Source organism: Bos javanicus, chromosome 1, assembly GCF_032452875.1.
Source record: "Bos javanicus breed banteng chromosome 1, ARS-OSU_banteng_1.0, whole genome shotgun sequence".
In the NCBI taxonomy this organism is placed as follows: domain Eukaryota; kingdom Metazoa; phylum Chordata; class Mammalia; order Artiodactyla; family Bovidae; genus Bos; species Bos javanicus.
The window spans coordinates 41,387,239-41,414,683 of NC_083868.1; the positions used below are offsets into that span (position 1 = coordinate 41,387,239).

At 35.8% G+C, this 27,445-nt stretch overlaps 1 protein-coding gene across 15 annotated transcripts in view; it reads left to right on the forward strand.

The window, feature by feature from the left end:
* Positions 1–27,445, forward strand: part of EPHA6 (EPH receptor A6) — a 1,025,466-nt gene that overhangs the window by 83,164 nt on the left and 914,857 nt on the right. For 13 of the 15 annotated variants that reach the window (XR_009740373.1, XM_061435761.1, XM_061435945.1 and 10 more), the window contains one exon: positions 10,794–10,858. The exons of the other annotated variants lie outside the window; for them this stretch is intronic. Coding sequence is in view for 9 of the 13 variants with exons in the window: in XM_061435761.1 (XP_061291745.1) it covers positions 10,794–10,858 (65 nt within the window). In the remaining 4 variants the exon portion in view is untranslated. Of the gene's footprint in view, positions 1–10,793; positions 10,859–27,445 lie in introns of those variants that run through there. 15 annotated transcript variants of the gene reach the window in all.

A 27,445-nucleotide genomic window follows, 5' to 3' on the forward strand; every position in this document is an offset into this window, starting at 1 on the left:
AAACACAAGAAGCCTCTCTGATGCTGTGTAAGTGATGGGGAGAAAGTGTAGTGGTTTGAGCTAAGTGGAGTTTTTGAGTGAGTTTATGTTGTGAGTTTCTGTGAGAGATGAAAAAGATTATGTTTATGAAATATAAGATTAGAAAATGTAAGACTAAAACCAAGTAGTCTCTTCTACCTATTAAAACTTTGAAGCAGATGAAAATAATACTTCTACTAAATGAAGTTTTCAATACTTAGTTTCTTTATAGGTCAAAGAGTTGAAGATGTCAAAATGAAAGTATTATATATTGCTATTAATTTGTAACATACAAAATTTCCTTTCTTTTTTTTTTTTTTTTCCTTTAAGCCGGTAGATAATTGAACAATTTATGGGGAAAGCATGACTTGAGGTGACTCATTGATAAGTCTTAAAGACTTTGTTCAGGAGCCCAGAGGGAACAGACCAATATCTCTCAGTGACCTTGTGATGGATTTAGATCCACCCCTGGTTCTCCTTGGGTCTCTGTGGTAAGCCCTCCTGTCTAATGGCAGACTTTAGAGATGATTATGGGACTGAAGCATATAAGTCTATGTCAAGCAGGATAACCATATAAGGTTTCTTTTGAGTAAACTAGGAGGGTGTGGAAGTAAGGATAGACATTACTTGTTATATTTTTAATCAACTGTTTACCATTCATTATTTGGATAAGATTTTTAGTGACAGTTCTTACTCATTTGTATAACTTGCCTTCTAAAGAGCAAACTAGCTTGAATTCTGTGCCCCGCGCCCCACTCCCTCCCTGCTTTTCTTCATTTAAAGTGATAAAGAAATTAGTTTCTAGTTATTATAGCTTATTTTTCCATCAGAACTAAAAAACAGTGATTTGTTTTCAAGAAGGGACAGAGACAAACGTTTGAACCTGCTTTCTGAAAAAGAAAAAAAAAAGATTATTTTCTATTAGAGTAGAAAGCTGAAGGTTGTGAGTTCACTTGTTCTAGACTGATTTTATTCTCTAATCTTGAGAAAGGTACTTAAAGTCTCTGTGGTCATATTACCTTCAAATTACCTATTCATATTACCTATTCAAATAGGATTTGCAAACTCTCACCTAGGGTAGACAAAATAACCATGAATAGCACCTGTATTAAAAACAAACAAGCAACAAGAAAAATAGTAAAGCTGTGACAAAACAAAATGCTGTAAGTATACTTAATGAACAAGTATTGATCTCAGTTTCTAGATAAAAGTACTTTGTTATTAATATATAAGAAGGAATGAGTCTCGGAAAATGTCAATATTTAGAGGGAGATACTAAGGGGTAAACATAATAATCCTATGTTTACTTAAAGCAATCTGTGTTTGATTTATTTTTAGAAATTAAATATTGATTCTGACTCTCTGTGAGGGTAAAAATGCATAGTATCTGAAAGTTAAAACTGATTTTTGCCAAACACATGCAGTTATGTCAAAACATTAGTTAATATGGTAACCTAAATGCCAGTGTAAAATAGGATTTAAGCAGGTTGATATTGAAGTAGATGACTGCTGTTTATAGATAGGTGGATATTAATAGATATAGATCCCTACATGCTTATGTATCTGTGCCTATAATTCAAATTATTCTGTGATTGTTTTATATCTGGTCATGATGTCAGAATTTTCCCCTTATTTTACCTATGTTATGGGAGATGGTAAGTGTGTTACAGTCAATGGAACATGGAACTAACTAAAGTCTCTACTAACTTGTTACTAAGTGACTTTATCTTTCTGGGTCTTTGTAAGAAGTCTGTTGGAGAAAATTCTAAACCAGTGTTTACCGCTGTATGAATGTTTAAAAATACTGATAAATCTTTGGACTCGATTCACATATCATTAACTTGAATTTTTATAGTAAAACTATCCTAAAACAATAACTACTTTCTTAGTGGGTTGATTGATCTCTTATTGTTTAATTTTTCAAAATGCTATATTAAATAAAATCTCTTCATTTTTTATTGTACAGTTGAAATGAAGATGATCTTCTATTATATACTGTAAACCTATACGCTAATTGTTTTTTAAAAAATAGCTTTATAAAATTAATTAATTTATTTTAATTGGAGGCTAATTACAATATTGTCATGGTTTTTGACATACATTGACATGAATCAGCCATGGGTGTACATGTACTCCCCATCCTGAACCCCCATCCCACCTCCCTCCGCATCCCATCTCTCAGGGTCATCCCAGTGCACCAGCCCTGAGCACCCTGTATCATGAATCCAACCTGGACTGGAGATCTGTTTCACATACAATAATATACATGTTTCAGTGCTATTCTCTCAAATCATCCCACCCACACCTTTTCCCACAGAGTCCAAAAGACTGTTCTTTACATGTGTGTCTCTTTTGCTGTCTTGCACATAGGGTCATCATTACCAACTTTCTAAATGTTTTTAAATTAATATATCTTAAATTTAGTGAAAGGAATATAAAGATTCAATAAATTATCCAAAGGAAAGAAATTAACATTGAGCTTCTTAATGTTGGGTACTTATTACTCTCACATTTAATCCAGTGCTATCAACCTTGTCTTTGTCATTTGATATCTTCTTTTAACTACAATAACATTTTCTTCTCCAACTGTGGTGTTGGAGAAGACTCTTGAGAGTCCCTTGGACTGCAAGGAGATCCAACCAGTCCATTCTGAAGGAGATCAGCCCTGGGATTTCTTTGGAAGGAATGATGCTAAAGCTGAAACTCCAGTACTTTGGCCACCTCATGTGAAGAGTTGACTCACTGGAAAAGACTCTGATGCTGGGAGGGATTGGGGGCAAGAGGAGAAGGGGATGATAGAGGATGAGATGCCTGGATGGCATCACTGACTCGATGGACGTGAGTCTGAGTGAACTCTGGGAGTTGGTGATGGACAGGGCAGCCTGGCGTGCTGCGATTCATGGGGTCGCAAAGAGTCAGACACGACTGAGCAACTGATCTGATCTGATCATTTTCTTATAACTTCCAAAGAATGAGTAAAGGGAGCACTAATAAATTAAGAGATATTTTCAGAGAAAGGTATGCTAGAGATTTATTTCTGAAAGTTGATAGGGAAATTGTACATAGTTTAACCTATTCTATGCATTATGTTGCTTATTAAATGAAATAAACATTTTAAAACTTTAGTTTGATACCATCAACCTACTACTTTTATGTATTGTTAGTTTATCCTGTTTCTCATTTATTACGATATGAATACATAATTATATTTTCATGTGTAACCCCTAAACAAATCACTGGTGTTAATCTTACCATATTTAAAATCGTGCTAATAAATAAAAAATTATAGAGTATTTAGTTTTACTGAAATTAATATTGAGATGGTGTTCTTTTTCTCCCTCAGTTTAGAGTATTTTTGCACTCTAGTAGGGACTAGATCGGAGAAGGCAGTGGCAACCCACTCCAGTACTCTTGCCTGGAAAATCCAATGGACGGAAGAGCCTAGGAGGCTGCAGTCCATGGGGTAGCGAAGAGCCGGACACGACTGAGCGACTTTACTTTCACTTTTCACTTTCATGCATCAGAGAAGGAAACGGCAACCCACTCCAGTGTTCTTGCCTGGAGAATCCTAGGGACTGTGGAGCCTGGTGGGCTGCTGTCTGTGGGGTTGCACAGAGTCGGACACGACTGAAGCAACTTAGCAGCAGCAGCAGCAGCAGCAGCAGCAGCAGGGACTAGATAACTTTTATTTAAAGCCAGCAGGAGGAGCTCTCACCTTGCTGGGTCCAATGTAATTAGTATGCCTGCAAAATCTGAGTTTGTGGGGTTTTTGTCTATGAGCAACTGATAAAATTTAAACATATGTCACATGTAATGGTGTTAAAAATAAAAATAAATCTTTAGTTTTATTTTGATATTAATGCATCCTTCACCTGTCAGGAATGCAAATTTGAAATTTTGCTGTTCTTATGAATTTTTAGAAAGTATGATTGCAGTTTAATGAGGAAGATAAAGCAGTTATGTAAATCTTGTTTCATGAAGCTACTAATAAACAAAAAAGGTGCTCTTAAGGATCTTAACTGTTGTAGATATGTACAGATTTTCTTTTTTGTTGTTTATTTTGAAATGATTATATTTCAGTTTAAAAATTATAAATATTTTAAGAATTGAGCAGCCCAAATATATTTAAAAAAATAATTACCTCAGTTAATTGATTAATTATTTTGACAGTCCATGAAAAAGAAATCTTCATTGGTAGACTTCAATATTAGGGAGTTTTATTCTCTGTACTCCAATAAACTCCCTGATTTAAATGTCATGATACCAATAATGCTTCTGTAGAACCCACTGATGAGAAAAGTAGGATATAAACTTATCTAGATTTGGAATCAGGAAAGTAAATGGTGATTTTTCTCTGCATCTACAAAAATAAAAAGAAAAACAAATAATGGAAGTAAGAAAAAACTATAAAATTTTAAAGGAGTAGTCTAGCATCGGCTTCCCTGATAGCTTAGTTGGTCTGGTCAAGAATCTGCCTGCAATGCAGGAGATCCTGGTTTGATTCCTGGGTGGGGAAGATCTGCTGGAGAAGGGATAGGCTACCCACTCCAGTATCCTTGAGCTTTGCCTGTGGCTCAGCTGGTAAAGAATCCACCCACAATACAGGAGACTTGGATTTGATCCCTGTGCTGGGAAGATCCCCTGGAGAAGGAAACGGCTACCCACTCCAGTATTATGGCCTGGAGAATTCCATGGACTGTGTAGTCCATGGGGTTGCAAAGAGTCGGACACGACTGAGTGACTTTCTTACTTACTTCCTTATTCTAGCATGAATCTCCTTGGTTGGAATCACTTTGTGATCCTAGGGAAAATATGTAAGCTCTCTGAGCCTTAGTTTTCTCACCTGTAACTTGAGCATTAAAAAAAAAAAAAAGAAAAGAAAAGAATTTATAGGACAGTGTGAGATTCCTTGAAGAAGGAAACATATAAAACATCCTTCCTATATGTATGTGTGCTGTCACTTCAGCCGTATCCAACTCTCTGCGACCCCATGGACTGGAGCCTACCAGGCTCTTCTGTTCATGGGATTTTTGAGGCAAGAATACTGGAGTGAATTACCGTGCTATTCTCCAGAGAATCTTCCTGACCCAGGGATCAAACCCATGTCTCTTATGTCTCCTGCAGTAGGAGGCAGGTTCTTTATCACTAGCACCAACTGGGAAGCCTATCTGACTGATTTAGTATCATTACTTAATCAGCCTGCTAGGGAAAAAATGCAGAGAAGGCGATGGCACCCAACTCCAGTACTCTTGCCTGGAAAATCCCAGGGATGGGGAAGCCTGGTTAGCTGCTGTCTATGGGGTCGCACAGAGTCGGACACGACGGAAGCGACTTAGCAGCAGCAGCAGCAGGGAAAGAATGAGCTTCCAAGTGGCTTAGTGGTAAAGAATCTGCTGCAACGCAGGAGATGAGACACGGGTTCAATCCACGCAAGGTCCCCTAGAGTAAGAAATGGCAACTCACTTGAGTATTCTTGCCTGGAAAATCCCATTGACAGAGGAGCCTGCTAGGTTCCAGTGTATGGGGTCACAAAGAGTCAGACATGAATGATGTATTCCAAAATATAAATGTGTTAAATGAGTAACATTAAATTTTTTAGTGCCCCAAAGTAGATTCTGCTATTACACATTTCTGAATTCTTTTCTATAGTATATTGTTGTTTATTTGCTAAATTGTGTCCGACTCTTTTGTGACCCCATGGATTATAGTCTGCTAGGCTCCTCTGTCCGTGGAATTTCCCGGGCAAGAATACAGGAGTTGGTTGCCATTTCTTTCTCCATTGGCAGGTGGATTCTTTACCACTGACTTGGAGAAGGAAATGGCAACCCACTCCAGTGTTCTTGCCTGGAGAATCTCAGGGACGGGGGAGCTTGTTGGGCAGCCGTCTATGGGGTCGCACAGAGCTGGACATGACTGAAGCAACTTAGCAGCAGCAGCAACATGTATATACCAAAAATAAAATTATATTCATTTGATAACTTAAGCTTGGAGTTTGAATATTTATTATGACTTCAGATTTTTTCTCTAATATATGAGAGCATTATTTTTATACTGAATGAACCCAAATACCATCAAGTACCATTTTGTGAATTTGCATGTGTGTGTTTATGTATGTGTGTGTGTGTGTGTGTGTGTATGCATTGTACTTTCTTTTACTTGTAGGCTTGTTAGAATTATATGTTAATATGGTGTAAATGAAGCTATAAAGAAGGCCTTTTTAAAAGCTCTAACCCTTTATGTGTGTTTTTTTTTTTTATCTCTTTACATGATATTAGCAGCATTGGAAGTCGTTAGCTAAATATATTAATTCATTAAGGACAGAAAATGTTGTAGCCTAATTTGATCATTCCTTCTTCATTTATTAACTCAAATATTTCAATACGATGAATGTTCCTTCATTAACTATTTATTTATTTATAAATAGTTCATATATAAAAAACAAAGTAAGTATTTTATTCTTTTCAGATTTTTTAACAGTTTTTAAAATAATGGCTTCCTAGTGCACTGCAAAATATATTAGTAGGTATACTTTATCATTATGAATGCATTTAAGTATACTTGAAGTGTTTCAGTCCCTTATAGTCATTAATCTTGTGTATGTTCAAATTATCTATTTTTAGCTAGTGGAAGTTTAAGCCAGTTGGTTCTTGAGTCCTTTTTACATACCCCTAGTAAACACTGATATATTCCTTGATTTGGTGTAAGGACTATAAAACACCACCAACGAAGTAATTTTACAAAACATAAAAAAATAAATGGAACCTTGATCTGGTCAAGCCACTTAATATATCTACCAATTTAAAGAAAATACAGAGAATGGGGAAGTATGTTCAGTGATTTCTCACAAAAGGGAAAATCTAGAATGTGTGATAAAACTACCTTTGTAGGTCAAATTTTTTTCTAGTAAATTTTATTTCATTTAGTGAAAAAGTTAACTGACTAGTTAAAACAGCAATGAGATACTATTGTACATCTGTTAGAATGCCTTAAAAAAAAAAAAAAAGAAAACTGAATAGTACCAAGATCTGGTAAAGATGTAGAACAATTGGAAAATCATACATTCTACTAAAGGGAATGTAAAACTATACAGCCATTTTGGAAACCAGTTTGACAGTTTCTTAAAAAATAAACATTCTCTATGTAACTCAGTAATTGCTATTTACAATGGAGAAATGAAAACTTCGGTTTGTATAAAAATCTGTACATGAAAATTCATCAGCTAGGGAATTCCATTCTATATAATACTTTTCAGCAATAAAAAGGGACTGAGTGTTCAGTGTATAAATTGATACACATAGTGACATAAATGAATCTCAAATGTGTTATGCTGAGCGAAAGAAAGCAGGCTCAAAAATCATCATATGATGTCATCCTACATATGATTTCAGTCATTCAACATTCTGGGAAAGTGAAAATCAAGGGAGAAGTCAGATTAATGGTTTCTGGGGATTATTGAGGGGACTGGATTTACCATAAAGGATCACATAGAAAGTTTTGATGGTGATGGAAATATTCTATAGCTTGATTGTAGTGGTAGTTACATGACATTGGAGTTTGTCACAATTCCTAGAAATGCTCATTTAAATAGGCTGAATTTTATTGTAAGTAAATCATACCTCAGTAAATCTAACTTAAAAAAAAGGAAAAAGTGGGGGCATATAAAATATAAAAAAAGGAAGAGAACACAACCTCATTGTAATGTATGGACTTATTTAGATCTTGATTTTCCGTTAAAATAAGTTGGGACCATAGGAATATTGAACACTGACTGAATATTTGATGATATTAATTAATACATACTATTTATAGTAATGGATCAAGATATTATAGTTATATTAAAAGGAATCTTTACCTTATATATAAATACTGAAATTTTTACAGATGAAATTAGATGATTACTAGAATTTGCTTCAAAGAAATCTTGCAGTAAGAGTAGGTATGCAAGTATAGATGGAATAAGATTGGCTATAGGTTTGTAACAATTGAGGCAGGGTAATTAATACAATGAGAGTTCATTGTACTGTTTTCTCCATATTTTAAAGTATTTGAGAATTTTGCATAATTAAAATTAAATGATTGCAGCTCAGTTTTACAAATATATGCTTAGTGAATATATTGGAAGAATATTCTGCAATGAGCATGTAGAGTTTATCCTAGAACTTTAAGCAGTGTTTCATACTAAAAATCAATAAAGTATACAGTCATTCAAATAAAAAAAATCTCAGAATCCTTACCATAAACACCAAACAACAGATGCCAAATAACACATTTCCAATGGCACCTTTTTAAACTACTAAAAACCCTCCATTTTCTTAGCTAGATAAAGTAAAACTTGAGATACCAAAGCACTGTTTCTTACTGTTTGGTCCATGACCTTACTGGGGATTTGATGATAGAAGTTAAAAATATGGGTCGTATGTAAAGCTGAAACTCCCAATACTTTGGCCACCTGATGTGAAGGACTGACTCATTGGAAAAGACCCTGATGCTGGGAAAGACTGAAGACAGAAGGAGAAGGGGACAACAGAGGATGAGATGGTTGTATGGTATTACTGACTCGATGGACATGAGTTTGAGCAAGCTCCAGGTGTTGGTGATGGACAGGGAAGCCTGGCGTGCTGTAGTCAATGGGGCCTCAAAGAGTCGGACACAACTGAGCAACTGAACTGAACACATTAACTTGGTGGAAACACTACCAAAATACTCCCCAATTGACCTCCATTTATCTTTCTAGACTCATTTCTGTTCTCTTAATTCCCTAAATATTTTCCACTCCTACTTCCCACTCCAGCAACTGAGAACTAATTTAGTTATAACTCAGTGACTTTATAGAAGGTATTCTTTTTTTTTATTTTATTTTATTTTTAAACTTTATTGTATTAGTTTTGCCAAACATCAAAACGAATCTGCCACAGGTATACATGTGTTCCCCATCCTGAACCCTCCTTCCTCCTCCCTCCGCCCTCCCCATACCCTCCCTCTTGGTCGTCCCAGTGCACCAGCCCCAAGCAAGGTATTCTAAAATAAATTTGTTTCTCAGCACATGTGATTAAAGACCCCTTCATCATAGCCCAGACCAAATTGCATTTCCTTTATGAAATCATCTCAGACCTCCATGCCAGCCTTTTTGTTGTTGTTGTTCAGCTGCTAAGTCATGTCTGACTCTGAAACCCCATGGACTACAGCATGCCAGGCTTGCCTGTCCTTCACTATTTCCCAGAATTTGCTCAAACTCATATCTACTGTGTTGATGATGCCATCCAACCATCTCATCCTCTGTTGTCCCTTTCTCCTCCCGCCTTCACTCTTTCCCAGCATCAGTGTCTTTTCCAGTGAATCAGTTCTTTGCATCAAGTGGCCAAAGTATTGGAGATTCAGCTTTAGCACCAGTCCTTTCAATGAATATTCAGAGTTGACTTCCTTTAGGATTGATTGGACTCCTTGCAGTCCAAGCGACTCTCAAGGGTCTTCTCCAGCACCACAGTTTGAAAGCATCAATTCTTGGGTGCTCAACCTTCTTTAAGGCCCAACTCTCATATCCATTCAGACTTAGCCTAATTTAATTGTTAAGCTATTGTATAGTCTACAGTTTTAGACTTTAAGAGAATATGTCCTGATTATTTGTTTTTATGTCTTCCCAACCAGATTATGAGTTACTTTTGGTCAGGGGAAAAGGTATATGTTTTTTGTTTTGGCTTTTACTTCCTTTAGCAGTAAGTATACTAGCACATACAATAAAAAGATATGAGTTTATTCAAAATGAGTTGCCAGTCATATACAAGACAACACAGAAAGAAAATATACAGACCTGCTTTAAATTTTTTCTTTCTTTAATATGGTAAAAAAAGAGACTATTTTTATAAATGAGAGGGAAAGAAAGGTAGTCATTTCACTGTTGGTCTGCAAAGTGGCCCCATACTCACATGGGGCAAGGACAGAGCAAAGGAAGGAGCAGATCACTCCAGATTGGTAGGTGGCAGGTTTAATAAGTAGTCTTATATGTACAAGACTTGTTTTGTGCAGCTGCCAAACAAGTAGGCCTCTACCCCTTGACCACCAGAGTCCTAGAGGTCTCAACAGGGTTTAGTTATATGCACAATACAGATAGTTTCAGCAGCACCTTACCCTCTCAAGGCTCTGCCCTTAGAACAGCTACCGCTGTGGGAATGATAGGAAGAGTGTACATTCTAAGGACAGGTGAGGAGCTCAAGAGCCTCCCATCCATTGGTCAGGTCCTGCTTATAGGTCATCTGGTGGTTGTATTCTCGCTTACCTCTTCCAACATTTATCATTTTTACTAAAAATGACTGTGTTAGTTCTGTTATTCCATTTCATTTAGTGTTGTTAAGCACACGTTTCTTATTTTAAAATTAATGTATAACTACCACATTCATTTTATATTTACCTATGACTCAGCTGATAAAGAATCCACCAGCAATGCGGGAGACCTGGGTTTGATCCCTGGGTTGGGAAGATCCCCTGGAGAAGGGAACAGCTACCCACTCCAGTATTCTGGCCTGGAGAATTTCATGGACTGTATAGTCCCTGGGGTCACAAAGAGTCAGACACAACTGAGCGACTTTCACTTTCACTATAATTATTATATATTAAGCTTTAGTATTTATAAATAATTTTACCTAAGTCATGCAACTTATTAAAGCTAATTCAAAGAATAATAATAAAGGTAGTTGACAGTGATTTATATAACTAGTTTCTACTTAACGTCAATTAAGAAGTTCATGCAAGAATTTTTTTTGTTGTTTATTTGCTTCCAGTTGTGTTGCTTGATACAACAACTGTGCTGGGAGAGCTAGGATGGAAAACATATCCATTAAATGGGGTAAGTTTAAATATCTTTCAAAATTGTTATTCTGCTGGGTTTTTAGGGTGTATTATAATAGTTAAAATTGTTCAATGTTTTAAGTATGAATTTCAGCATAAAACTTAAATCCTATGGAAAAGATTAAAATACAATTAAAGCTAGTAATCAGTGGAATGATATATAAAAATGCTTTCTTCTAAATTAGTAATTGTTCTTTAATATATTGTTTATATATAGTAGTATTAGAATAGTGCCCATATAAATATTTTCTTTGAAAATAAATGTTTTCTGTGTATATGTTAAATTTGGTAACCTCATTGAATATTTGTATGTAAACAACTTTAGATTATCGTAGCATAAGTCAATTTTACAGATGCCATTTGGTGTTCATTAGGAAATATGAATCTTCTAAAGTACTATGCATCTTTTGAACTTTTCAAAAAGGAACATATGGTTAGATTTTTGTTAGCAGAGTGTAGTTGCTTTTGAAAGGCTTATAAGGGTGTATAATTTACTAAGTACAGTTTTGCGGGTATTGACATCATTTTAGCTATGGTTGTACTTGACTTTTTACATGTTTTGATATATTTTGCCTCATTTTCACATTTAGTTTATTTCTACATTTTTTATTTAAAGCTAAAATAAAAGGGTGATTTGTGATGCTTTTTACCTTGATTTTGTCTGTTAAAACAAATCTTCAACAATGGAGGCAGTCAGTTGTTTCTAGATATACTTGGATTAGCTTTTGTTCCTTTTCTTAGGAATTGTATTTTTCTCATTCATGACATTCTCCCTGATACTCTTCTACATTGCTTTTTTCTGTTATATTTATAAATTTAAATCTGAGAGAAGTTGACCCAAATTTTTTTGTTTTTAGAATCATTAGAATAATGCTATTTGAGTTTGACCTTTATGTCAGGAGTTATTCAACATTCATTAAATTTTTATTTTCAAATAAAAATTCCTGTAAGAGTTTAATCTTTCTTTGTTTAACAGGTTTTTTGTTTCTTTAGATTTGTTTGTTTATAGCCTGTGTTTTTACTATTTCTGAAGTTTTAATCTAATAGAGTTCTTGTCAAGCCATTTGTGAGAATGTGTCTTTTAAACTAAGATTATGCTTGTACCTTCATTATCTTATTTTCATTAAAATGAATATGCATCAGTATTCATTGAATGTAGTTAGTATATTAATCACAGTTACTTTGAAGTGAATAAAGCTTCTTTTCCAGAATATCTTTCCAAGATATATATCTTTTTCTCAGTAGATGAAGTAACTTATAAAGACTTACAAATGATTAAGTAGTCTATAAGCCCCACTTTTTCATTTTCTGAATAAAATGACAATGTTAGCAGTCATACTATCACTGATTTTATGTAATCATAGCCAAAGAATCATATGAGGAACAGCAGGAGTTGTGCCCCTGCTCTGGTGAGTGTGTTTGGCTTGATCACAGGGCTGCATTTCGTAATGCAAAGTGGTAACTAGGAGACATAGGGACTTACAGAGTTACAAATAAACTTACTACTATCATTCTTGTAATGATTTTGTCATAGGTGTTATGAATTAGGAATTTTCTATGTCTGGTTTATTATATAAAGAGAGGGCAGAGTTGTCTGAAAAATTATGTTTATTTCATAGTTTTCTATTTGCCAGACACTGCTCTGAGAATTTTATCCTTTTATTTTTCACAATGGCCCTATGAGATTTGTCTTAGTTCCATTTCCCTGTAGGAGAAACCCAGTATTAAGGAGAATAAGGAACAAAAGATATCAAGAATTTATAGGCCAGGTAGTGAGTGATGTACTTCAATACATGCTGCATTATTTCTGACTCTAGTGCCTGTATACTTATGATGGCCCTGCAAACAGAGGAGGATTGGAAACTATGAAAAGCCAGTTACTTACGTGTGCTATTTGCATAATTGATTCAGATTTTTTTATCCCCTTGATAAACATACTGCTAAACTGAAATGTGCATTTTGGGCGCCAACCAAGAATGAGCAGGCAAAGAGAGAAAGAAGAAGGAAAAAACTACAGTAGAAAATAAATATGATAGAGTAAGGTAGCAAAGGAAAAGATGGTTAAAAATTCATTGAGCATTTTACCACATGCTAGGCTTTGTTCAAAGCACTTTACTCACATGAGTCCTAGAAATCAAGTATAAATTTTCTCTATTGAAAGATGTGAACCTGAGGTACATTAAATAACTTCTACATGGTCACAGAGCGAGGAAGTAATTCAGCAAAATTTCTAAGCCAAACATATTTTAATCTTCACATGTATCTGTGGTCATTTCACAGCTCACTGCTTTTTATTTAAGATTCTGCCAAGTAAAGATAAAGGGCAATGACCAATACATATAGACTACAGAGGGAAAAGTAACACAAGGATTCAGACGTTAAAAAGTAACCTGAATACTCAATTACCTTGGGATATCACTGATGGGATAAGCTATATTAGTTTTAGATTATCACCCAGATAATAATGCATATATGGACAATGTCAGTGGTAGGATTTCTTGAAAATTGGAGCACATGGACATATTTTGTAAGAGATATGGACAAAGCTTCATGAATTAGATAAAATAAAGGTGAATCAAGGGAAATAGTAAAATGGATAGACATTAGTAAATTTTAAAGAAAATACACAACTTAAGTTTCTCTTTTAATGAAGAGAATAGGTTACTGACAAGATTGGAGCTTTCATTTCAGTCGATCAGTCGTGTCCGACTCTCTTCGACCCCATGGACTACAGCATGCCAGGCTTCCCTTGTCCATCCCCAACTCCCAGAGCTTGCTCAGACTCATGTCCATCACTTTGGTGGTGCCATCCTACCATCTCATCCTCTAATGTCGCCTTGTCTTCCCGCCTTCAGTCTTTCCCAGCATCAGGGTCTTTTCCAGTGAGTTGGTTCTTCACATCAGGTGGCCAAAATATTTGAGTTTCAGCTACAACATCAGTCTTCCAATGACTATTCAGGACCAATTTCCTTTAGGATTGACTGGTTTGATCTCTGTGCAGTCCAAGGGACTCTCAAGAGTCTTCTCCAACACCACAGTTCAAAAGCATCAATTCTTCAGCACTCAGCTTTTTTTATAGTCCAACTCTCACATACATACATGACTACTGGAAAAACCATAGCTTTGACTAGATGGGCCTTTGTTGGCAAAGTAATGTCTCTGCTTTTGAATATGCTGTCTAGATTGGTCATAACTTTTCCTCCAAGGAAAAAAATGTCCTAATTTCATGCCTGCAATCACCATCTGCAGTGATATTGGAGCGTCAAAAAATAAGTTTCTGACTGTTTCCATTGTTTCCCCATCCATTTGCCAGGAAGTGATGGGACCAGATGCCATGATCTTAGTTTTCTGAATGTTGAGTTTTAAGCCAACTTTTTCACTCTTTCACTTTCATCAAGAGGCTCTTTAGTTCTTCTTTACTTTCTGCCATTAGGATGTTGTCACCGGTGTATCTGAGATTATTGATATTTCTCCTGGCAATCTTGATTCCAGCTTGTGTGTCATTGAGCTCGGCATTCTGCATGAATAGAGCTTTACTTGGTGCTATTTATAGGTTAAAACAAGTGAGTAGATAAGTAGAAAGGGTGGAAAAACTTTGAGCCATGGTAATTTGAATGGCCATTTTAACTAAAGTTGCCTTTTCTCAGAGATACTACTTAAGTTGGTTTTACAAGTATGTAAAGACAACTAGATGATGTATTTGACAATCTTTTGACATAAAGCATATCTGGTGTTTTTCTGAATGAAGTATTTCCTAGGAATAACTTTTAAATTGATAAGATTTTCTTCATTTAAAGAAATTAACTAAGAAATATTTTTGAAATATATAATGTATGATTTACATTATAAATCATATAAAATATGTGACAGTAAATTATCTCATACTGGTTTTATTTTTTATTCTTTTTTTTTTAACTTAAAATGCCCATTTTACCCATAGTAACATACCGACTGATGTTGTTACAGTAGTAGGCATTCATCTTTTGCCTGTAAAGAAAACCATTTCAGGTTATTTGAATAAAACTTAAGCACCGTTGGTTAGCAGATATGAAAAATAGATGAGTAATCTTGAGCAAATGATTCTTTAGGCTTTCAAAAATGAAAAAATATATATATTTATTCTGAAATGCTTGTCAACTCATTTTTGCCAATATTGAAATATACTTTAAAAAAAGTCATGTCCTGAATTCCATTTAACAAGTTGCTATTTTACATTCTTGGAGTTAGGTACTCTTTTGAAGTTTAGAAATAATGTCTTCACAATATTATTGCCAATGAGAGTATATTGAGGTAATACTCAGTATTGTTGTGTGAAAGAATAATAAAGGGAGGAATGAATTCTGGTCAAGAAGAATTGGTTGTAGGAAGTAACGTATCAGTAACATATCAGCTCTTTCTTATACATTGAAGGAATCACAGGTGGGCTGGAAGAGAGAGTAGAAGCACCTTTTAGGAAAAGAAAATTACTTGAAGACAGGCATACTATTCTTAAATGTGTGCATTAGGTTCCAAATAGGAAAAGGAGTACATCAAGGCTGTATATTGTCACCCTGATTATTTAACTTATATGCAGAGTACATCATGAGAAACACTGGGCTGGAAGAAACACAAGCTGGGATCAAGATTGCCGGGAGAAATATCAATAACCTCAGATATGCAGATGACACCACCCTTATGGCAGAAAGTGAAGAGGAACTCAAAAGCCTCTTGATGAAAATGAAAGAGGAGAGTGAAAAAGTTGGCTTAAAGCTCAACATTCAGAAAACGAAGATCATGGCATCCGGTCCCATCACTTCATGGGAAATAGATGGACAAACAGTGGAAACAGTGTCAGGCTTTATTTTTGGGGCTCCAATATCACTGCAGATGGTGACTGCAGCCATGAAATTAAAAGATGCTTACTCCTTGGAAGGAAAGTTATGTCCAACCTAGATAGCATATTGAAAAGCAGAGATTACTTTGCCAACAAAGGTCCATCTAGTCAAGGCTATGGTTTTTCCTGTGGTCATGTATGGATGTGAGAGTTGGACTGTGAAGAAGGCTGAGTGCTGAAGAATTGATGCTTTTGAACTGTGGTGTTGGAGAAGACTCTTGAGAGTCCCTTGGACTGCAAGGAGATCCAAGCAGTCCTTTCTGAAGGAGATCAGTCCTGGGTGTTCTTTGGAAGGAATGATGCTAAAGCTGAAACTCCAGTACTTTGGCCAGCTCACGCAAAGAGTTGACTCATTGGAAAAGACTCTGATGCTGGGAGGGATTGAGGGCAGGAGGAGAAGGGGACGACAGAGGATGAGATGGCTGGATGGCATCACTGACTTGATGGACATGAGTTTGAGTGAACTCCGGGAATTGGTGATGGACAGGGAGGCCTGGCGTGCTGCAATTCATGGGGTCACAAAGAATCAGACATGACTGAGCAACTGAACTGAACTGAACTGAAGAATATTTTGTGTGGCTGAAGGGAAGAGATGTGGTGGATAGTGAGTGAAAGCTGCTCAGTCGTGTCTGCCTCTTTGCCTCCCCATGTACTATACAGCCCATGGAATTCTCCAGGCCAGAATACTGGAGTGGGTAGCTGTTCTCTTCTCCAGGGGATCTTCCCAACCCAGGAATCAAACCCAGGTCTCCCACATTGTGGGTGGATTCTCTACCAGCTGAGCCACAAGGAAAGCCAAAGAATACTGGAATGAGCTGCCTATCCCTTATCCAGGGGATCTTCCAGACCAGGGATCCAAGTGGAGTCTCCTGAATTGGAGGTGGATTCTTTACCAGCTGAGCTACCAGGGAAGCCATTTACATAAGCTTTTTAAAATATAAAGTGACAGTAGGAAGCAGTGTGACAGGTTTCCTCTGTTACTTATAAACTGGTTTAGAAGGCAGTCCCCAGAATTCTAGTAATGCTGTGGAAATATTACCATTTTAATTTACAACCAGGATAAGCTGCATTCAGCTAGGAGCCAAGGGATCTCAGTTCTAGTTGCCATCTTGCACCATGTGATCCTGAATACTCTCAACTTCTGAAATCAGAAGCCTCATGACAAAAGGAAAGGGGGTGAATCAGGCCATCCTAGATATCCTTTCCAGTTCTGTACTTTGTAATTCTGTGAAATCAGAGAAGTATGTCCCAGGCTGTTTGGGATCAGGGATTTGAGAACCTAAGTTCATGTACTTTTAATCTTCATACTTCTTTATTGAGTCCTGTTCTTATTAAATGTATTTCCACATTCATGTATTTAAGTATATTTAAATAGTCTCTCCATCATTAGCAAAAAAAAAAAAAAAAAAAAAACGTTTCTCAAGAATGTACTTTTCGTTTAGCTATATCGTAAAAGACTTTGAATTTCAGTGTCTGAATTGATTTCTATATTGTGTATCTCAAACCCAGTAAGTAGAAATAAAAGTAAAACTTTCTGAATTCTCTTGAACAGTCAAAAATTATTGAAGCTTTCTTTTGTTTAAGACAATAATATAAATACTTGGAAGTGAAAGACAACTTGGAAAATTGTTAAGAAATAATGTTCAAAATATAGGCTTTATTGATATGTTGAGAACAGAGTGAAATTGAATAACTGTACTTATAAAGAGAATAGAGCTTGGTTTTAGAAAAGAATGAATACATCAGTGAATTGGGGAACCAGTGGTTATAATTCTTAACACTGTGCTCTCACTGTCTGATGTTAAGTGTTTTATATCTACATAATTAAAATCTGTTAATAACTTTATCCTGTAAATGTCCTTTCTATCCTTTGTCTGTCAGTATACTACACTAAGGTGGTAAAATGATGATCAGGTAGAGTAGCTAACAAAGTGTCATGATAATCAGTGAAAGAATGCTACATGAATAAAAAATTTTGTGCAGCACTATAGAAGTTACCTGAATACAATCAAAGTGTTTTCACAAATATTAAGTATAGGCAGTTGCCCTGGGTTTTCTATTTTCTATTAGTAACTAATAACTGGTTAATACTAAATTTTACTATGTGCAAAACTGAAGAAGCTATTTCAGTTTTGAAAGTCGCCTGAGAGGGAGACAGATAGTTTTTAAGAAGTCATGTTATTTACATGCTAATAAGAGAAAAGAAACACAAAAGACATAGCTCATGCAATAACTTTGTACAAAATAAGCAATTAAAATATATGTATCTCGTGAGTTCTCATAATCTGAAAATGTATGAAATAAAATTATATAAGTTTTCTTGACACATTAACTCTCAGGTTTACTCCTTTTCTTTGATGCTTTTATTTACTCAGTTTATTTTTAACAAATAAAACTGTAGATGAAAAGGAATACAATAAGAGGGTATATTAGTTAAATTTGACATTCAAATCCTTAATATCCTTTATATATCAGTCCCTGTTCAGTGCCACACAACAGTAGGAGTTTGTCATATTGGGGCATCTTGTCTCAATATTAACTCTTACTAATAAAAAGTAACTGCTATTAACCAGAAAAATAAAAAAGCTTTCATGATTAAAACCTTATATTGTTTTCCTTGAGACTTAGTAGTTATATTTGATACTTCTTAAACTTTAATAGCCATGTGGCTTTTTTGTTTTAATACTGTAATTGAAAAGGTAATGTTTTTGGGTAGCTACATTATGGCTATTAAAGGTATACATACTTAATAAAACCTGATAGTTAAAGCATAGTATTTTATAATATAATTCCATAAAATAGTATACAATTTAAACCTAAAATTATATATACTTAATGTGGATGGAAAAATTAGATTTTTAAGCATTCTATTGACTCACCTGAAATATTTTCACCATTTATTTTTATTTATAGTAATATTTTTAGTGAGGAAATGAAATATTTGCTTGTTCTGGATTTTTTTCCCCACTCTCCTCTTTTGGCTACTACTGTATGCATATAGATCAGATCTAGTTTACAAGGTTGAATGGACACAGATTTATGCACTTCAGTATTCAAAATCCAATTTCCCTTTCAACAGTAAAGTAAGCTTTAACAAAGTTTTAAGAGAAAACTGAATATTAGGAGGAAGAAAAAGTGCTATTGGATAGTAAGCTGCATTTTATATTAACTATGACAGATATTAGAAAACTTTCTCAGATGCCAAACATTGGTTTCAAATGTATATTATATGTATTTCATACATGCGTGACATAGATGATCATTAGGGTTTGAATAATGTAAGGCCATAGAAGATATGTGATCTTATCTGTTAAATACAGTGAATTAGTTTTAGGAAATTTACTCTGAGATAGGAAAATAGGGATAAGTCATTCATGCCTAGATGAAAGCTATGAGTGAACCTAGCATTTCAATTACTAATGATTCTTATATTGAAAAAAATTAATGATTTTTATAATAAAAGAGACTTATATTACAATTAAACTGTGTAGAAAGATAGTTTATCCCATATATCAGATCCTATTATTTTCTAATATCATTGTTCCTAAGTTGAAAAATCAAAGTAGAATGTGTTGACAATAGAGAATAGAATACCTAATAGTTAATTTATGCATTTCATATAGGAAGAACCAATTTATTATAGTACCTGATTTTAGTGCTGCATTTTTTATACATTTTATATTACATTGAAATTATCCAAAAATACATGTATGTGTTTGAATTCTGAGAATATAAGCTTTAGAGATAATTTAATGTTAAAAATGGATGTCAGTTGTTCTTCTCAAAACTGATACCTAAATAGTTCTTTTCTCTGAGAAATTTAACAATGTATATGGTAGTTTTCTAAATGTCTATCAGATTAATTTCAATCATATTGTTTCACATTTGAAAGAAATTACTTTTCAGTTTCAAAAGTTTCCATTGTCCTAGCCTGCCTGGCTCTCAGAGATTCTTGCCTCAGTTATTCCCAGTCTGCTAATGAGCCACTTAGAGAAAATTCTTCATTTTCCATTATATTGTTCTTGATCGCTACCATTACTGTTTGATTTGTTCTTAAGATTTCCATCTCTTTGGTTATTACATTATCCCTCTGTTCTTTGCTGTTGTCTAAGTTACCACTAAAACCCTTAGCATATCATAGATTTTAATAATTCCTGGTCTGATAATTCGAACATTTGTGCCGTGCCTGACTCTGGTTCTGATGTTTCTTCTCTTTAAACAGTGTTTTTTTCTGTCACTACATCTTTTAAATTTTAATTGAAAGGTGAAGATGATATCTGGGTAAAAGGAATTAAGGTAACTAGGCCTTTAGTAAAGTATTGGTAATGTGTGGGGGAAAGGAAAGTATTGTACAGTCCTATAATTAAGTCTAAGTCTTTTGGTGAGCCTGTATCTCTGGACTATGAAGGATTCTCAATTTTAATTTCCCTCATTAAGTAGACAAGATGGCTAGAGGGAGCTGAAGTTGGGTTTCTCCCTCCCCTACACAGAAGTCTGGAACTCCTTGAAACTGGATATTTTCCTTTTCTTGAGTAGGTTGCTGCTGCTGCTGCTGCTGCTGCTAAGTCGCTTCAGTCATTAACTTCAAGCCAGCTTCTGTCCAGAATTCTTTAAGGCCATTAATTACCTGTATGAGGAAAAGGACTTAACTCTAATGCAGATAGCCAATGCTATACTATGCTATGCTAAGTCACTTCAGTCATGTCCGACTCTGTGTGACCCCATAGACGGCAGCCCACCAGGCTCCCCCGTCCCTGGGATTCTCCAGGCAAGAACACTGGAGTGGCTTGCCATTTCCTTCTCCAATGCATGAAAGTGAAAAGTGAAAGTGAAGTCCCTCAGTCGTGTCCGACTCTTAGCGACCCCATGGACTACAGCCTACCAGGCTCCTCCGTCCATGGGATTTTCCAGGCAAGAGTACTGGAGTGGGGTGCCATTGCCTTCTCCGCCTCGAGTAGGTTAGACTCTGTTAAAACCCCAGATCCCAGCAGGCAGTTAGGGCCCTGGTAAAGTACTTTCTCCCCAGGGCAGGCCTTGTTAAGACAAACCAAATGATCTGGCATATTTCAAAGGGATTAATTTACATTTTCAACTGTTATCAATATTGTATATTTAGAAGTGGCTGAAACCTTTTTTTATAGAGTTTCACAAATTATGATTATGCTTAATTTTCTCTGCCTTCTGGTTTTATACAAAGAACTTTCTGAATTTTTCACTTTCTCATCAGTTCAATCACTACTGGTAGTAGATGGTTTTATTTTTAACTCCATTTAATCTAAAAATGAATCAAGCTTATATGCCTTTGATTGCATGACGTTACTACTGTTATTCTGTCAATAAAGCAGGACTTCGGAGTTTCTCATGAGGCAGTTTGAATAGTAGACCATGACACACCCAAGAGCTTGTCAAAATTTAACTCCACATATCTTGACTTCACAGGAGACCTAATAAAATCCTCCCCCAAAACATTCAAATTATTGCCATGAGTCTGCACTAAGAACTGTACTTAAGCATTTTATATATTTTTCATTTAATCCAAATAATATCTTTGTGAAGTAAGTATTATTAGCACCATTTTACAAATAAAAAAAAAAAAAAAAACCGAACCTGAGAAAAGTTACATCACCTGCCCAAGTGTCTAGTGACATTTGCTGCTGCTGCTGCTGCTAAGTCCCTTCAGTCATGTTCTACTCTGTGTGACCCCAGAGACAGCAGCCCACCAGGCTCCGCAGTCCCTGGGATTCTCCAGGCAAGAACACTGGAGTGGGTTGCCATTTCCTTCTCATGATATTAAAACCAGGGTCACTCAGTCTCAAAGCCAGGATTGTTAGACATTCAGGGTACCATGAATTGATGTTCAACATTGTGATTGGTGCTATGGAGAATGTAAAATAATCTATACATTTACTCAAGTGCAGTCTTAACCTAGTTATAGTGTTATTACAATGATACCGATTTTGTGTCAAAAGATATGTGGTTATTGGAAAGTGCTAAAACATAGATTAACTCATCTTTGAAGGGCAAAGGATATCCAAAGCTAAAAATGGTTACTTATTAAGTATAGTCATTTAGTCAGTGGCATAACAATATTTGGTGCATATTTATATTTACATTTTTTTTCTCTTAGAAAAGAACTAAAGAAATATTCCTCTAGTGTATTTCTTTGGAGTCTATTCTTTCATGTTTTATTGTTAATAACTACATCTTACATGTGTTTGTTATTGACTGTAAGTTAAAGAGTAAAATAGAGTTCAGTTCAGTTCAGTCACTCAGTTGTGTCCAACTCTTTGCAACCCTAAGGACTGAAGCACACAAGGCTTCCTTGTCCATCACCAACTCCCAGAGCTGGCTCAAACTCATGTCCATCGAGTCAGTGATATCATCCAACCATCTCATCCTCTGTCCTCCCCTTCTCCTCCTGCCTTCAATCTTTCACAGCATCAGGATTTTTTCCAATGAATCAGTTCTTCACATCAGGTGGCCAAAGTATTGGAGTTTCAGCTTCAGCATCAGTATTTCCAATGAATATTCAGGACCGATTTCCTTTAGGATTGACTGGTTGGATCTCCTTGCAGTCCAAGGGACTCTCAAAAGTCTCCTCCAACACCACAGTTCAAAAGCATCGATTGTTTGGTTCTCAGCTTCTTTATAGTCCAACTGTCACATCCTTACATGACTACTGGAAAAACTATAGCTTTGACTACACGGACCTTTGTTGGCAAAGTAATGTCTCTGCTTTTTAATATGCGGTCTAGGTTGATCATAGGTTTTCTTCCAAGAAGCAAGTGTCTTATAATTTCATGGTTGCAGTCACCATCTGCGGTGATTTTGGAGCCCCCAAAAATAAAGTCTGCCACTATTTCCATTGTTTTTCCATCTATTTGCCATGAAGTGATGGGACCAGATGCCCATAAAATATAGTATTCAGTTCAGTTCAGTCGCTCAGTCGTGTCTGACTCTTTGAGACCCCATGAATCGCAGCACGCCAGGACTCCCTGTCCATCACCAACTCCCAGAGTTCACTGAGACTCACGTCCATCGAGTCAGTGATGCCATCCAGCCATCTCATCCTCTGTCGTCCCCTTCTCCTCCTGCCCCCAATCCCTCCCAGCATCAGAGTCTTTTCCAATGAATCAGCTCTTCGCATGAGGTGGCCGAAGTATTGGAGTTTCAGCTTCAGCATCATTCCCTCCAAAGAAATCCCAGGGCTGATCTTTAGAATGGACTGGTTGGATCTCCTTGCAGTCCAAGGGACTCTCAAGAGTCTTCTCCAACACCACAGTTCAAAAGCATCAATTCTTCGGTGCTCAGCCTTCTTCACAGCCCAACTCTCACATCCATACATGACCACAGGAAATATAGTGTAGTCCAACCCAAAACTCCCTTATCGAAATAAGTATATTAGAAATGTTACAGACATTAGGTAACACAACTAGGTAAATGTTGATTAGTTGCTAATTCCTGTTTGACTCTTTTGTAACCCTATGGACTGTAGCCCACCAGGCTCCTCCCTCTATGTAATTTCTGAGGCAATAATACTGGAGTGGGTTGCCATTTCTTTCCCCAAAGGATCTTTCCCACTCAGGGATCGAACCTGCATCTCCTGCATTGGTAGGTGGATTCTTTACCACTGAGCCATCTAGGAAACCCAGAGAAATTTTAGAGTTTGTCCTTCTCATGCCATCTTCTTAGTAAATTAACCAAGAGGCATATTGAAGATTCTCCACTATGGTTAGTGCCTGGATGCCATATTCCCTCAACTGTAACTTAATGGGACAAAGGTAGACACTTGATCAAAAGACATCTAATTAATGGCTTATCAGCTACCTGTCACCTCTCATATATGTTTTCCATAAATGGCTAAATCAATCAAATTGTTTTTTAAGAATTTAGGGTTTCTAAGTTCAGAGCTGAAGAGAATTACAATCAGAAACTTGTGCCATAAAGATACACTTAAAGATTCATGCGTGAAAAAGTAGAGCAGAGGAGTTCTGATAAACCAAAGTCATGTGCAAGTAAATGTTCTAAGAGAGTGAAAAAGAAAATAAAACAGCAGTTAAAGGGCAACCAGTCAGTCATAAGAGGAGCATGGAGAACGTAGCACATGCAGAGAAAAATCATGAGAAAATAACAGAGTGGGGTAGTCAGTACTCCTGGAGCTGACTAGGTTGCTGCTAAATCTCCAAGCCTAGTTCTTTAATATTCTTAAAATAAGTCCAGGTTCGATGCACGATACTGGATGCTTGGGGCTAGTGCACTGGGACGACCCAGAGGGATGGTATGGGGAGGGAGGAGGGAGGAGGGTTCAGGATGGGGAACACATGTTTACCTGTGGTGGATTCATTTCGATATTTGGCAAAACTAATACAATTATGTAAAGTTTAAAAATAAAATAAAATAAAAATTATATTTGCATGAATTACCAAATTGTAAAGGCAGATTGTAAACTTGATGATGATGATGACTACAATGATGATGAGAAAAAATAGGAGACAGCAGTATATTAAATTCAACCAAGAAATGTGAAAAGCCATGGAAGTTAGGGTTCCTTGAGGAGAATACAGGACCATGAGTCATCCAGAGCGATAGGCCTTCTTTTATCAACTCTTGCATGGGTAAATGACCTCCTATGCATGCAAGCAACTGGGGAAATAGGTGAATGAATATTATTTATTAGACTCCATAAATTTTTAAATATTTAATACCTGAGTAACCATGAGATGTGACACTTCTGTCTGCACTATCTCAGAATATTCCTTCCCGTATAACAGTCCCTGCAAGTAAGTAAGTAAATGGATTTATGCCTTATTTTTTACCAGTTTAATGAATGTGTATTGGATAGTGATGAAATTAATTCCATGGGAAGGTGGAGAAATAAGAGAAAAAACAGGTAACAAAAAATTAAGAAATCAGATGTGAAAGTATTTTCTGACATCTGTGAATTTGTAATTAGCTTCATATTCTCAGGGCAACTGAAAAATAAGTATATATGCTATTCATTTTCCAGTATCTCCATTGTTCTTTAATGTGTAGCCTTAAAAGATGTCTTCTTGCAAACATATCTATTTTAAAAGATATGGTTTACTTTAATCCAGCTACCTTTGATTTACATAATGTAGTCTTTTCTTTATTCATTTTTGCATTGTTATTTATAAAACTTTAATGTAGTTTCCTACTTCTAAGAGAAGTTTCCAGTTGTCCTTTTAAAACGAATTCCTAAATTATATAATCCAAGCTAAGGTTCTGGTTTTATCAGAAAGTTCTAATTGTTTTAACTATAGAGTCATCCCAGATATTTATAAATCATTTCATTTGTAAGTGTAAGTGTCTATGTCTCAATCTAAAGCAAGCACATGCAAAATTAAATTCTCTCATGAAAGCCTATAGGATTATTAATGAAATATTAAACTAGATGAAACATAGTAGGCCACATATTTTTATAAGTTTAGTTATATTTTAAGTGATTGACTTAACTGTATGCCCTATGACTGGTCGTGGTGGTTTAGTCACGAAGTCGTGTCTGACTCTTATGACCCCATGGACTGTAGCCCACCAGGCTCCTTTATCCATGGGATTTTGCAGGCAAGAATCCTGGAGTCAGTTGCCATTTTCTTCTCCAGGGGATCTTACTGACCCAGGGATTGAACTTGGGTCTCCCTGTACTACAGGCAGATTCTCTAACTGAGCTACCAGGGAAGTTCCATGACCAGTTACCAAATTCTATTGATTCTACCTCCTAAAGCTCTTTCAAATCAGTCTTTATCACTAATGTATCAGTTTGGCTTCTCCAAATTACCATGATTGTGTTTTAAATTGCCCACTTACTTTGGGTCTTCTCTGCCCCTTTCCAATCCATCCTTCATCTTGTTCCCAGAACTGATCACCTAAAGTGAAGACCTAACCTATTCTGCCTAATCCCTGCTTCCCTTACCTATATCATTTAACCTGTGGCCCACAGTTTCCTCTGTTTTATTTTCAGCCACTCTACCTTCTACCTTTTTGTGAGACTTTTGTAGTTTCTTTCATGTAATTTGTTTCCTCTTATCTCTGGATGTAAGACAATGCTGTTGAATTTATCTGGAAAGTACTCTTGCCAACTCCCACCTTCTCTGGCTTTCATATATATATGAAATACATACATATATACATCATACATATATATTTATGTATATATACATACATACATATATATTTTTTAAGACACAGAAGATTTTCTGTCTTTTATGAGAACTTTTATACTGCCAAAGGTTGAATTCAGAAACTTTTCTGAAGACACCAGGGACTCAGTGTATATCACAACGTTTATCTCATGATATTTAAATATCTGTCTCTTACTAGCATTTTAACTGTTGGAAGGATGGACTGGGTGTGTCACTTTGAGTTAGTGAATGCCATATGACAAATGTTCAGTAAAAGTTGGTTGAATAGCTAAACAGATGTACAAGTAATAAATTTTTTTAACATACATATTGGTTAAAGGCTTATTATGCAGCTCTCACTGGTGCTGGAACAATTTGTTATTGACTTTGGGCATAATCAGATGTTTAAAAAAGCCCAAATGATTGTGAAAATTTAACTCTCTTATTCAGGATTGGTTTTGAGTGCAAGTAAAACAGTGTATACCTTTACTCTCATTTTCATATTTCACACAATCCATTCATCTTCTTATTATCCATTTTCTCACTAAAATTGATATTGAAAGGTGGGTGGGAAAGATATTTACCTATGAAATAAAAAGACCATAAAAGAGCTTATAAGCTATTTAAGCAACACCAATCAAGACATAATACCCTTCCAAAGAATTAATGATCAGTTTAGAAGAGTTGATGATCTGAATCACATCTGGGAAATATTAACCCCAGATGGTTATTGGTACTGTACCTTGTTATTAAGATAAAAATAAAAAATGAAGCATATGGATTTTTAATGGTTGATAGATGGACTGCAAACTTTAGAGAATTTATACTAACCAGTTGAGCTTTCAAAAAGCATAGGTCAGTGTTAAATGTTAAATAGGTTCTGTACTCTGTATTCCATGCAATTAGTATTTTTTTATCTAATGTACCACAGTAAGCAAATTAGCTTCTTAAAGTGGCTTGACTTTATTTTAGCAAAAAAAAAACAAAACAAAAACAAAAAAATGTTGTGTTCATAAATGTAATGCTTAGCTTAACTTAGTCTTCATATCCTTCCTGATTAGGTAGCAATATATACAACAGTGGGCTTCCCTCATAACTCAGTTGGTAAAGAATCCACCTGCAATGGAGGAGACCCTGGTTCGATTCCTGGGTCGGGAAGATCCGCTGGAGATGGGATAGGCTACCCACTCCAGTATTCTTGGGCTACCCTTATGACTCAGTTGGTAAAGAATCTGCCTGCAATGTGGGAGACCTGGGTTTGATCCCTGTTTTGGGAAGATCCCTGGAGAAGGGAAAGGCTTCCCACTCCAGTGGCCTGGAGAATTCTATGGACTATGTAGTCCATGGGGTCACAAAGAGTTGGACACACTGAGTGACTTTCATTTTCACAACACATTCACATGAGTACACCTAACTGCTAGGGAGGTGGAAAATATAAGTAATTCTGGGAAGAAGAGGAAATGGACTTTAGGTGAGTAAACTAAATTGCCAGTCATGAGACAATATTCTTTCTCCTTTTTTTTTTTTTTAAGTTCTCATTAACAGAACCTTAATTTTGAGAAAGTACTATATC